This window comes from Geospiza fortis, unplaced genomic scaffold (genome assembly GCF_000277835.1).
Source record: "Geospiza fortis unplaced genomic scaffold, GeoFor_1.0 scaffold23, whole genome shotgun sequence".
In the NCBI taxonomy this organism is placed as follows: Eukaryota; Metazoa; Chordata; class Aves; order Passeriformes; family Thraupidae; genus Geospiza; species Geospiza fortis.
In genome coordinates, this window is record NW_005054303.1 from 1,382,287 (window position 1) to 1,395,953 (window position 13,667).

Sequence of the window (13,667 nt, forward strand, 5' to 3'; positions counted from 1 at the left end):
CAGAAGGACTCTTCAGAGTTAGTTAAGCCAGAAGAATTTCAGGACGTGTCCTCTGGAAACTCACTAACTCTGAAACAGAAAAGAGACCTGCTGCAGAAATCATCTGCCCTTCCAGAAATGTCCCTTGATGATACCTCTGAGCTCAGTGTGGAGGAAATTAAACCTAGTGGAACAATTCCAAGTCCAAATGTAAAGACAGTCCTTATTAAAGTCCCTGAAGATTCTGAAAAGCAAACAGAAAGTGACAAACTTGATACCAATACAGAGTCTGACACTGAACAAAACATAGAGCAGAAACAAGAAGGGGAGACTGAGGAGTCAGAATTTAAGATTCAGATTGTTCCTCGCCAGAGGAAGCAGAGGAAGATTGCCGTGAGTGCTATTCAGAGAGAATACCTGGACATTTCCTTTAACATCCTTGACAAGCTGGGAGAGCAGAAGGAGGCAGGTGAGCTCACTCGCCCAGTCAAAAGGCTTATTTTTGTGTGAAGGTTTTAGTAACAGACCTGTATAAGGAGATGTGTATATTTACAGTGAGATGTGGGTATTTATAGCATCTGATGTGCTAGCTGAGTGCTTTCAGGTGTTTGTTTTTCTCAAGGAATGTGCTAATCATTCAGGTATGAGGGATGTGTGAAGGACCCATTTGAAAAGGAAGTGGAGTTCTGTGATAAACATACTCCTTCTGATATCCAAGTAAGGGAATGAAACTCCTTGTCCCCTTTTTGCTAGGAGTCAGAAAAATGGTCATACTTCTGTGCCTTTTATCTCCTAATGTAGTCCATGCTACGCTGATTCTCTTTTGGTGTAGTGATTTTTTGCCCTTATTTCTTTTGCCAGTATAAGGCAGTGGAAAGCAGAATGGATCACAAAGTGTAAGGCTGAGCATTAGACATAGACATACACAAATATTTTGTTTTTATACACTAAAACCTGTTTGTAGCCTTCTTTGTACTGAATATCCACAGAGTTTTCTTGGTCTGTATTTGTTAAAGATTTAAGATTCAAAGATGGACGATCATCTGCACACCCTAAGTGTTTTATCAGGTGATTTCAATGCAAAGTTTTGTTACAAAGTTTTTTCTGGTGGAGAGGAAGTGAACTTTAGCTTTTCCTCAGATTCCAAGTGGATCTATCAAAGAGTTTGAAAAATGGTATGCTGCTCTCTTTTTAATTTCTTGGCTAGTTTTTTCCCTAGGATTTTCCAGTTACTAGAATTTTACCATGTTTTTTAACATATTAATAAAAAGGACAGACTCCTTCAGGCCTCAGTTCCTTGTGGCTGTTAAAGTGAGGGGGAATATTTATGCATTCCTGACCTCACTTTTTTCTTAAGTGCTTCAGAGGGAATCACACTGTAAATTCTTCTTAGGATATTCCACTTTTACAAGGTGAAATTGTTCCGTGTAATCATAGTTACACTGTTCCCTTTATGTTTCAGGCCTGTTGTCCCATTTATGGTTCTAATAAGCTGAAGAACTACTGGAGCTTTATAAAAATTAAATAGAGCTGAGTGCTTTTGAGCCTTTCATGTAGAGAAGTGTGGCCTTGAAAGAATTGTGCAATTAGACTCAGTTCTTCTTTTGACCATTAAAAAGGGCCCGTTTCCATGCAGTAATGAACACTGTTATCCTTGAAACTGCTTGGAAGGGCTGTTCCAGTTCTGAAACACCATGTGGAACCTTTTTAATGCAGAATTTTAAACTGTGAATCTTCAGGATCAAATGCTAGGTCAACAGCCTCTTGAATGAAAACTGGAGGCATGTTGGAGTTAAGGCTTTTAAAAGATGCTAAGCTGTCACTTAAACTAGCTTTGTCTCAGTGGTCTCTCTCTTCTTTCCATGTTGGTGGTTCCAATAATCACTTGAGTGGGATCAATATCAAACTCTATGTGCATTATTAGTTGTGAGCTCTAAAGACCATAGGCAGAAGTTTCCTTTAAAAAGTGATTTTAAGAAATAGATCCCTGTGCCCCTATAAAAATTCTTATGACACACACACACACTGAATCCCTTTAAAACTGCTGGGAATGCCAGATGGTGAATGGATGACTGAAATGATGTGAAAAGGACATCTAGGGAGAAGGAAAATTAAAAACTTTGTTGATTTTAAGTGCTGAGAGTTTAAGCACAATTTTCACATGCAGATCCTGCTGCTAAAGGACTTTCAACACTGGAAATGCCAAGAGAGTCATCATCTGCACCAACCCTTGAAGCAGGTGTTCCAGAGACAAGTAGTCACTCTTCCATATCAAGTAAGTTTACCTCTGGTTTGAGGATTAAAATCAAAGTTACTGTATTGTGCATGAGATGCACAGCATGTAAGGTAAATTCCCTCCTCTGAGTTCCCTTGATTCTTCAAAGTACAGCTGTTTTGGATAGCATTAGAACTGTTAAATCTCTGATGGTCAGCAGCATTTTAACAGGTAGTAGCTACAGATTTTCTCTTGGGACTTGGCAAGTTTGACAAATGTGGTTTTCTTGAATTAAAGTAGGTAGCAGCTAAAAGCAGTAATTCACTAAAGCTGGATGTTTATTTTCCCCTGTGAGAAAGCATTGTCAACTGTCAGTGCACGGAAGCAGAAATGAGGGTCCACAGGGCTGTTACTGTGGCCTTTGGTACATTTTTTGCGGTACCTTAGGAAAAAACATCTCTTGCAATTTTTGTAAAATGCCTTGAATGCCACTTCCTCAGCTGCTTGCTGAAATGTGGTAACTCTTTGTCTGGGATTCCCATAAGCATTTCAATTGAAAGTGAGCTCTGTTGTTTGCAGTAGACATGACAGATGACTTAACAGAGCACATGAAGATAAGATGTTAAGGTGGAGGTACCTGAACAAAATTCAGAATGGTGTGTCCATCTAGGTGACACATCTGAAGGCCAGTGGGGCAGAATTGTGGCTGGTAAAAAAAGGGAGGGGAAATTACCTCCTCTAATACCAATGAACTGCTAGGTCAGCTCAACTGTCTTGCTCAACTTCAATTTCAGATTGCTATAGCAATATTAAATTTTAGTTTTGGAAATTCATTGTCTGTTGATTTGATTGGAAGGAGTGTCTGGCTTATTAAAGAAAGAATGTTATTTTAGACATGCTAGTTGTGTACCTCCCCAGTTTTCTCACAAGCATCTCAGGTCATGTGCATCTCATAGAGTACATTTGTTGGCCACCTAATGATACAGATGTCACTTAGTAAAGCAGCTGAAGAGGGTCCAGTTAAGACCTATTTCTCTTGCTTTTAGCCCAGAGCTACTGGTTCCTGTAAATTCCAACAAAGGAAACTGGGAATAGTACCTATATGATGTTGAGCCTGCATTCCTATGTAAATATTTCTTTCCTCTTTCTGGAAACTTGCCTCAGTGTCCAACTGCAAGAAGGGATATGAGTTCTTCCATTGTGTCTCTTGTCCATTTACACTGAAATTATTTTAATCTTCTACTATGTATCTTTACAGTGCTTTGCATAGTAGGCCCTGCTCAGGCCTGTGAGCACAAGGCACTTCTGTAACACAAATAGGTAATGTAACCTGGCCACACAAAGCATACATCATTGCAATGGGAGGATTTTGCCTTTGGACCTTTTTCTTTGAGTAGAGAATTCTACAGTATTGACCAGATCAGTAGATAACAAATGAAAAATGTTGCACGCCACTGTATGAAGGTTACTCATCTTTTAATGTGCTTGTTAGGTTTCTTGCAGAAAACCTGATAGAGGAAAACTTCCCTCCTGTCATGGTCTAACCTCAGCCAGCATCCAAGTCCCAGGCAGCTGCTCACTCCCCCTCCCACCAGCAGGACAGGGGAGAGAATGGGAAGGGTAAAACCTGGAAAACTCATGGGTTGAGATACAGACAGTTTAATAGGGAAAGCAAAGCCTGTGCATGCAAACAGAGCGAAAAATGGAATTTATTCACTGCCTCCTGTGGGCAGGCAGGTGTTCAGCCATCTCCACAAGAGTAGAGCCCCACGACAAGTAATGGTGACTTGGGAAGATGAAATCTGTCATTCCAAATGTGTCCCCCCTTCCTCCTTCTTTCACCCACTTTATATACTGAACATGATGCCATAAGGTCTGGAATATCCCTTTGGTCAGTTTGGGTCACTTGTCCTGGCTGTGCCTCCTCCCAGCCTTCCATGCACCCCCACTGTGGCAGCATGGGAAGCAGAAAAGGCCTTGGTTCTGTGTAGGCCCTGCTGAGCAATAAAAAAACCCAACTCTTCATTATCAACCCTGTCTTCAGCACAAATCCAAAATACAGCCCTGTACCAGCCACAGTTCTACCAACTCTACCCCAGCTGAAACCAGCACAGTTCCCTTTGCCACTAGTCAGTCACAGGCATGAAGAGTCACATGCTGGTCCACAGCAATCATCCTGGATCCAGCACTGTTCAAAGGCTGGCAACTCTGACATTTTTTGGGTTTTATATTTTTTTTGGTAGCTCTCTGGTGGTTTGGATTTTGGTGGGTTTTATTTTGCTTTTTTTTTCCTTATCATTATTTGAAGTCATTGCTGTCATTGAGAAATCAGGTAAATAATCCTGGAAATCCAAACCTGCTCAACAATAGCCTGATTATGTGATATATTCGTGAAAAATTTTTAATTGCAATTGCAAAAAGCTGCTAGAGAAAATTCAAAGAGATAATTTTCTCTATTTTGACAGTCATCTGCACTCCAAGCAGTCTTGTCAGTTCTAACATTAATTGCTGTTCTTTTATCAGGAAATTCTATGCTTGATAAAGTGATAAAGCATCTATTTAAAATCATTGCCCTAGAAATGATGGAAATTCTATTTTTCTCTTAATTTGCTGTGAAAGGCAGCTGCAATATAACTTTCAAAAGTGAAGCATAGAATGGTCTCTTGGTCTGGTTCAATTCTACAGGTTCAGTTATACCAGGGCAGCTTTGCAGAAATGCTGTGCTTGGGCCAAAAAATGGAGGTTAAGTGCACTTCAGAAGAATATAACTGGAAAGGATGTAATGAGTAAAAACATAAATATTTCATCTAATAAAGTAATTTCAGTGCAGATTTTCACGGAAGTATTCATTTTGGTTGTTGTTACTCAAGGTTTGTATTTGTTTTGTTTTGTTTTTGAGGGAGTACTCTGCTTACTCTGAATTTTAAACTCTTTGGTAGAAAATGAGTAGAGCAAGTTTAGGAGAAGGCACTCAACCCTTCTTGACTTTCTGAAAGTTGCAGTTTATCCCTTATCTGTACTTCTTTATCACAGTTAATAATGTGAAATGCTGTGTCTAATTTCACAGCTTAGATGGTTACTGTTCAGAATTTTATAATGGAACTACTTGATAGTTATTTGTCTTTTTAATGATGTTGAATGTAGTTCAACAGACGAAAATGATCATTCAGAGAAGATTTTACTTTTTTGGTCTTGCTCTAAGGGCCTGTTGAGGAAAAACCTAAAGCTATTCTTAACGCAACATTTTAAAAGCTTTCCTGGATACTTGTGTCAGCAATTTCACAGGCCTTGTTCAAGCAGGGCCTTAAAACTCTGTCTTCATACAGTGAACAATGATTTTAGTTTCAGTGGTGGAAGCATACTGCTCAGGCTCAGTTGTCCAAGCGAATGTATTATGCTTGTTCAATTTGATTTTTTTTATTAATGGCGAAAAAAGTGAGAAAGTCAGAAGTTGTGTATGATCTCTTTCTTCCTCAATGTAATTAGAGAAAATATGTAGAATTATTTAAGTTGGAACGAGCTTTAAGATCTAGCTGATGAAATGGAACCTAACACTGCCAGTCCATCATTAAGTCATGTTCCTAAGCACCACATTGATATGAACCAAAAGTCTTCAGTCTCCCTTATGGTTTTACTTTGAGTGACACATATCTCATAAATCAATCTTTTTAATGAAGTAAATTGTTGGATGAATAAAAATTGAATGTTTGTTGCTTGATAGATCTCTATAAGGTAAATGGCAGTGAAGTTACAGCAGGGTCTCATCTTCAAAGGCTGCTGGCTTCACCCATCAGCAGAACATGCAGGTGCTCTGCCTGAGGGCTGGGGGTGTAGGAGGCAAGTTCAGCTCGTGCCTCCCATGAAGGATGCTGTGGTACATTGTGTTCATAAATTTGTTTTCCTAGGGTCAGCATGGACACAGCAGTCCTCATGCTTTGCTGGAGGAGACTGAGTTTCCTTCCTTGGTAGGATGCATGTGAGTGAGGTTTAAGTGTACATTTATTGCCTCCCAGCATGGGAGTTTTGGGGTAGTTCTTGGCTCTTCCCAGATACGAAGTCTTTTGATTAGCTTTCATAATTGGAGGCAAAAAGGCACTGACAGTTGACACAGTGAACCCAAGTCTCTTCTGACTGATGGCATTGGGGCCAGAATTGTACCCTGTGTAGCTGTATGAGAGGTGCATATTGAATTGAGCAAGATCCTTAGAGCCAGCCATCATTGTCATGTCAGTATTTATATCATGCTGGCTTGTAAGATCAGGAAATGAGTGTAGTTCTAAATGTCGTCTGAGCTCCTGAAATCCTTTTGCATTTCTGACTTGCAGCTCAGTTCAGACAAATGAAAAGAGGCTCTTTGGGAGCTCTGACAATGAACCAGCTAATGAAGAGGCAGCTGGAACACCAGTCTAGTGCTCCCCACAATATCAGCACTTGGGATACTGGTGAGCTGCATTTATTGTTCTTTATTTCTATTTCCTAAACCAGTTACTGTGTAACAATCCACTAAAAAAAAAAAAAAAGGGAATATTTCTATTCTACCATTGCAGATAAGTGATCAGTCTAGTGAATCAAGTCTAAAGTGAATCTTTATAGACAGTACAAGAATATCACCTAGTAAGTGTTGGAATAGTTACATATTTGGGAGGTAGACCCTCTGGTACAGTGTTGTCCCTTTAATTGTGCATATTACTCAGATTATTTCCTGGTCTCATTGGAAGAAATGGAATAATCACAGTTGAATCCATTAGGTATAGGATTTCATCCCTGGTGCATGGAATCATTTCTTTGTATGTCTGTTTACAATGGTGTTGTTACACCACAGAGTTGTGCCTCCTACCAACCAGTTTTGTTTCTCTTTCAAGAAGTTTTCACCAACTCATGCTGAACACCTGAAGTTTCTGTTTACTCACTGCTTTTTCTCCTTTTAAGATGAATGCAAAGCAATGAAAACTGAATTAAGCATGTAATTTATTCACTACTCATTTCATTTGTTTTTTGTTTTCTTCTGTATAACACTTTTAGTTGTACCAAATTCATAGCAGATGTCACTAAACAATAAATTCATTTTGGTTTGTGAAAAATGCTAGATATTTTAGTGCCCATTTTGATGTTAGTGACATTAAAAATTGTGCTTCTCAGGAGTTTATCAGCAGATCCAGATACATCTAGAGAAAGGAATGCTTAAAATAATATATGGAACTTAGCATGCTGAATGAATGTGTTACCATCAGCCCTGGACAGCTGATTTGAAATCTTTGGTTACTTTAGTCTTCAGCATCAAGTTCCATCAAACTAAGCTGTGTAGCTGAAGAGTGGCTAAAGATATGGGGCATAGTTTAGGATTATCTTTTCTATTCCAGTCTGCTGAGTAGCATGCTCAGCATGAGACCCTTAAGTCATAAAGGTCAGAATTTGCCAGTGGTCCCAATGGGGGTTTTGTTCTAAAAGCAGGTAAGTTTATTTATTGAAGAGACTTAGCTGAATCACCTAGTCTCTCAAGCAGGGTTTTAGAGATTTAAAAGTTAATGCCTTTGTTCTGCAGGGAGTACTTGTATTCAAAGTGAACAGGTCGATACTCAAAACTGTTGAGAATCTCTGTCTAGTTAATCCTGTTCCAAATCTGGTAGCTTTCTTCACAACATCTATGACTTTTCCTTCCAGTATTCAATTCAGCTAAAGGCCTTCAAGCATGGAGAGGCAAAATGAAGTGTTCTTTTCTGGAAAGCTTTGCATCTCTCAGTCTCTTGTTCAACCACTAGCTTCAAAGTAAACTTTTTATTTGGACAGGCTTTTTTTGGTTTTCTGGTTGGTTTTTTAGGATAAATGCTCAGTGTGACTGTTTGTCATTTCAATGCCAGCCCACAGTTTTAAGACTCATTATACTCATGCATACCAACTAGGAAGTAGTCTCATCTCACATAAATATGTGTGTTTGGTCCATGCATGCTTTATTAATCTGTTTTTTATTACCTTGGCTAGGTGTCATGTGTCTCTTCCACTCTTATTTCAAATCACTCTTTTCCCAAGCTTGCTGTCTGTAAAAAAAATTGTTTTGTGCCTGGCTTCTGTCAGTACAAACTATCTCTTCTAGTGTATTGGTATTTCTAAACACTTGTTTCTTCTTCTTTTTGTGGCTCATATATCCATATCTTGTAGAATCTTTATGGCTAGCACTTCCTTTCCTGTTTAATGACTCTTGTGTAAAATGCCTTTATTATTAGGTTGTCTATGTCCTTTTTCCTGTATGGACTTCTTTATTTCTTTCTTGCCCCTTCCTTTCTATGCTTAAAAAATTAACTATTTTCTTTTTTGTTTGTTTTTCCTATAGCAATTGTATTTGTCTTTGTCTTGTTTTAACTGTTTAAGACTTGTGGTGCAGTTGACTGTGGACAGGTGCTGGATTTGTGGTTCTGGAGACTGAAGTTCTTTCTTTATTCACAGAGCAGATACAGCATGGAAAGAGGCTGTGCAATGTCCCTGTGTGCCTAAACCCAGATTTGGAGGGACCACCACTGAGAATCAGAGGTTAGTTCTGTGTCTGTTTGACCTGGTCCTCTGCCAAGACTGCCAGGAAGATTTCATGGTTAATATAAAATGGTGCTGAATTTTGTGTTCTATTTGGCTGCTAAAACCCTCAACTGTCCTGCAGAAAGTATGCAGAGAGTGGCTGAATCTCATTTCTGTATAAACTCTTCTCCCTCACAGCTGAAATACACCCAGACTCTCTTAGAGCTCTGCACTGGGGCAGTGACCTAGTTTCTTTGCCTAAACCATGTTTTTTTCCTACTGTTCACTGCACAAGAGAAAACATTTTTGAGTAGTTAAGTCTTATTCCAACATGGCAACATGCATTATGACTGCTTTTAGCATTTGTGTGCTGCAGTGGATCTTACATCTAGAGAATATGATAGTGAAACTTTGAAAGTCATGGCAGATGGATCTTTATCCATCTGAGAGGGGAATCAAAACCTGGATACAAAGTCTATACGTCTCCCCTGCATGCTGGATGTTGTTCTACATTACTGGAGTATTCTAGCCTGCCTGAAGTATCTGCTCGTATCCAGTAAAACCTTAGGGAACAATTATAAAGTTCTGAACTATGGATGTGAAAGAAGTGTTTCCTTCATGCTTCATAAAATGGTTATTTAAAATCTGCCTTATTCTCATTTCACTCCACTTATGTTGAGTTCAGAAATTGTGGGAGCTTCTTAGCTTATTTTGCCTGAAAGCTGTTCTTAAATTTGCTTTTCCTGCAGTAACCAGGATTTTGTCCCAATAAATTCCATCTAAATCTTACATAGAGAAGCTTCCTCGTGTTTCCATAGTTAAATATTACCAGAGCAAGCTAATGTTGACATTAAATCTGAATCTACAGATTGAAGCAACCAGAAAGAAGTTTGGCAATGGATTACTTAAACTGTAATTCAGGAAAGCAGAACCTGGAGAAGTCAAGAGTTTGGATATCCCATAATACATAACTTTTCCTAATAAAATAAGCATCTATCAGAAATTAGGTGCACAAAAAGTGCCAAGGGCAAAGTGAGCCCCACATGTTGGCATGATCACAGTGGCTGTGCTCTCAGCTGAAAAACTCAGCTCTGAAGGATAAAGATAGTTTTGAAGATTTTCAATGGAAAGCATTTCTAATGATCAACCCTCCAATGTTCTCAATTCCTTATGAACTATTTCTTTTCTCTGTCCTTTCCTGGTTTATCTCCTGTGGCTTTGTTAGGATAGTATGAATAGATTGATGACCTAGTGAACTTAAGTGAGACAAGTGAACTTAATTCCTTCTTCATGTAAATGAGAACTATGGGAAGTTAATTCCCAAAATGTTTGGGAGAATACTGCTAATCTTCTGATGTCCAGTCTCGTAGCAACTGTAGAATCATCTTCTCTGCGTAGTAGATAAAATTGCATCCAATTTCATGGAATTTTTGGTTTATCTTATCTTTTTTTCCCCCAAGTATTTATCTATTTTTAATTGATAGTTCTAAGTAATAGGAATAATCTGGCAGAAGCAAGGAATGTGCTTATTTGTCTTTTTATAGACACAATTTATGTCTTATTTCTAGGCATAGTAAAGCCATTATGGCTATTCTTTAAAAGTCTGCTCATCAAGCATTTTGAATTTCTGTTTGATGATTATTTTCTTTTTTAAATTCTTTTCCTAATTGCCTTAAGGTGCTACAAAATCTAGTTTGCTGTCAGCACCCAGTATAGTCAGTATGTTTGTACCTGCACCAGAAGAATTTGCTGATGACCAGCCCATTCTGATGACTGACAAGTAAGTGAGTTTTTTCTCTCCTTTCAAAGAACTAGCTGAACTTCAAATATGTCAAGTAAAGTGTAGATATACTTGATGCAAATACAGAATCCATTCTATCATTTATCTCTATGCTAAGTTTTTTTTTTTTTACCCCAAGGTAAACATTTTCTAAACACTGCTAGCAAGATGTGTTTTCAATTCTGTTGTGCGCAGGTGAAGTGATGACTCAGGCTATTGTATGTCCACAGAGGTCAGGGGAAGCACTTTCCATCTTACTTTAAATCAAGGGTTCCTTGTGATCCATCAGAAACCTCTTTTGTCTGAAGAAAAAAAAAAGTTCAATTTAAAAATTCCTTTGGGTTTCTGTTGAAATCAGTAGCTGTTGATGTGTCATCATATGTTATCTACATAGCATTTTTAATGCTGGTACTCACTGATCCTCAAAGCTTTTGCAAACCTCTATTGTTTGGTTAAAATGCCTGGAAAGGGAATGTTAAACAGAAGGGTACTCATTTAATAGAGAAGTAAAGCAGTCAGCAGGGAGCCATGCATTGATTTGTTCAAAACTTGGGAAGAGAAACCACAAGCTCCTATGTGTGCTCAGTCCAATGGACAGACAGACATGCAAGGATGATCACTGGAGAAAGACAGGGCCATTGTGCAGGCTGTGACTGCCAGTAGACCTTATTGTGTGACAAAGTGAAGCATCCCAAAGTTAGTCTGGTCTGTGGCACTTCCCTTGGCCATTTCACCAAAGCTCAGGCACTACCTATTAACATACAGACTAGCTGGGCTTGACTTCTGTGACTTTGTTGCCATATTTTCTTTATGTTAAGTAAAAAAGGCAAGAAAATTGTCTGTTCCATTCCATTAAGTTAAAATCTCACAATCTGTTGGAGTCATTAGCGACTGATTGATCAAATTAAGGCAGCCTCCTCACTGGTCTGAGATAAGCCGATTTCCCACATTGGTTTGCCTTTTTCATAGGTTGTGAAAGCCTGTCTCATCTCTCCCAGATCTGACATCCCCTTTATAATTAGACATTTTAGAGCCTTTTCAGACCTTCATCAGTTGTCTTTGAGCATTTCAGGAAGGATAAGTGACTCAGCAGCAAATCTGCCCTGGGAAAGGAGACTTTCCTGACATCTAAGGTTCTGTGCCCCTGAGAGGTCTTTTCATTTATTTCTTAATAGCTGTAACTGCTGTGGGAACCAATCAGATCATTGTTTTCTAATTGTAAAATTTGTTATTCATAATTCATGACTGACAGGAAGGGCAGTGTGAAATTGTTCCATCTCTTTAACATCATCTGTGAGTGTCATTGTTTGTGTCCATGGTGCCTGGGCCTTAGCCCAAGCTGCACAAATTGGCTGTGCTCACATTGTGGAGGGCCAGACTGCTGCAGACTCCTCTTGGACAGTGCAAACTGATACAGGCCCATAGAGTGAGGGAGCTGGAGTACAATTACCAATGAAGGACGCAAAACAAGGCCTGCCCTGTGGCCCTCTTTCGTTTGTCACTAAGGAAACAGGCAGTGTAGCTAGTGAGAAGTTCTATTAATGTCTAAAACTATGGACTGTCACTAATTATAGAAAGATCACAGTTACATTGTCTTTGTAAATAAATCTGGAATAGAATGTACTAAGTAATGATACTTCTAAAAGACATAATTATACACAGATCTATGTATAGTAATGCTTTGTTTGAAATTTGTTAACATCAGGATTAAAAATTTCCTTGCAGGTGCCATGACTGTGGGGCTGTTCTTGAAGAATATGATGAGGAAACACTAGGCCTGGCCATAGTTGTGCTCTCAACCTTCATTCACCTCAGTCCAGACTTGGCTGCTCCTCTGCTCTTGGACATCATGCAGTCTGTAGGAAGGTAAATTCAGGACTTTCCTCTCTGCAACGAGATTGAAAGGATTTTGTGCCTGGAACTGGGTTTACATAAACTTCAGTATACAAAGGTGTATATTTTAAAACTCTTAAGTGAATAACATCTGGTTCCGTCTTGTGTCTTTGTTACTCATCATTTTATAAATTTCTTATGTAACTTCTTCCACTGTCAGTTCAATTTTTGGCAGCTCCTTTGATATTCTCCCCTTTTACCCTTCAAAAGGAAATTCCAGCTCAGGAATCGCCTCAGCTTGTCCCACGGTAAGCAGGGATGTAAAGAATAAATTCAGATTTTCTACAGCACCCTTATTTATTTACTATGTTTGTTACCTGAACAGCAACTGGTGCAGCAATTGGTGTGCTTCTTAAGCTTGGTCCTTGAAAGAAAAGAAAATTCTACTGTTAGTTTTTATTCCTCCTGCTAGCTGCTCCTTAAAATGTTTTCTTTTGTTGTTTTTTTTTTCCTACCTCCTAGTGTTTTTTATACCCCATTTTTCAGAATTTATGCTCTTGTCTGCTTTCATTTGAGAATTTGAGACAGGACTTTATCTTTTTGAACGAAGCCTTCTCTTTTCTAATAACCTCCCTTTATTTTCTTCTGCTCTCTTGAAGTCTTTGTTAACAACTAGAGTACCTTGGCCCTGTGTTTCCAGTGTAAGGCACATAAACAGCTTCTGTGCTTCTTACAAAAATTGCATTCTCTTGGCTCCCCCCTTGTTGCTGCTTTGACACAATTTTTCACTTTTATGTGGCTCCTGCTTTAGAAATTATGCAGGAATGTGGTCAGCTTTTCTGAACTTTGCTCCTGGAGGAGTGTTGACTCCTAGGTATGATCATTCATTGGCATACCAGACACTCCTCAGGCTGTTCATATTTTGTATGCTAGGTGAAAATTTGCATTGGGCTTCCAAACCAGCTGCTGTGTGAAATTGTCTCTGAGAAAATTTTGAACATTTGCTGCCATTATTTTTCTCTTGTTGCTTTTACCCAGTGTGCATGGGATAATTAGGGTGTACCATTGAATTTTGTGTGGTTGTTGTCTCAGCCATTTCCCCAACTTCTTGCCTCAGAGGTGGGATGGATGTGATGGGGTGTTCCAGAATAAATTTCTGAGCAGCACTAGACATGCAGAAACATTGCACAGCTCTTCTCCTCCACGTTCTTTTTGGAGGCTGAAGTTCAAATTGCTTGGCTGTGGCTTCTGCAGGGGCATGGCTCTCCACAGCCCTGCTTCTCCACTACCTCCCAATTCAATTTAAACACAGCAGCTCTTCAAGTCCTCCATTTCCATTAATTGCAAGGCTGC

At 39.1% G+C, this 13,667-nt stretch overlaps 1 protein-coding gene across 1 annotated transcript in view; it reads left to right on the forward strand.

The window, feature by feature from the left end:
- Window positions 1-13,667, forward strand: part of UNC79 (unc-79 homolog, NALCN channel complex subunit) — a 106,975-nt gene that overhangs the window by 59,713 nt on the left and 33,595 nt on the right. The window contains 7 exon segments of the mRNA XM_031066324.1: window positions 1-4; window positions 6-448; window positions 2,147-2,254; window positions 6,520-6,636; window positions 8,636-8,719; window positions 10,379-10,481; window positions 12,207-12,347. The exon segment at window positions 1-4 is cut by the window's left edge and continues 720 nt beyond it. Coding sequence (XP_030922184.1) covers window positions 1-4; window positions 6-448; window positions 2,147-2,254; window positions 6,520-6,636; window positions 8,636-8,719; window positions 10,379-10,481; window positions 12,207-12,347 — 1,000 coding nt within the window.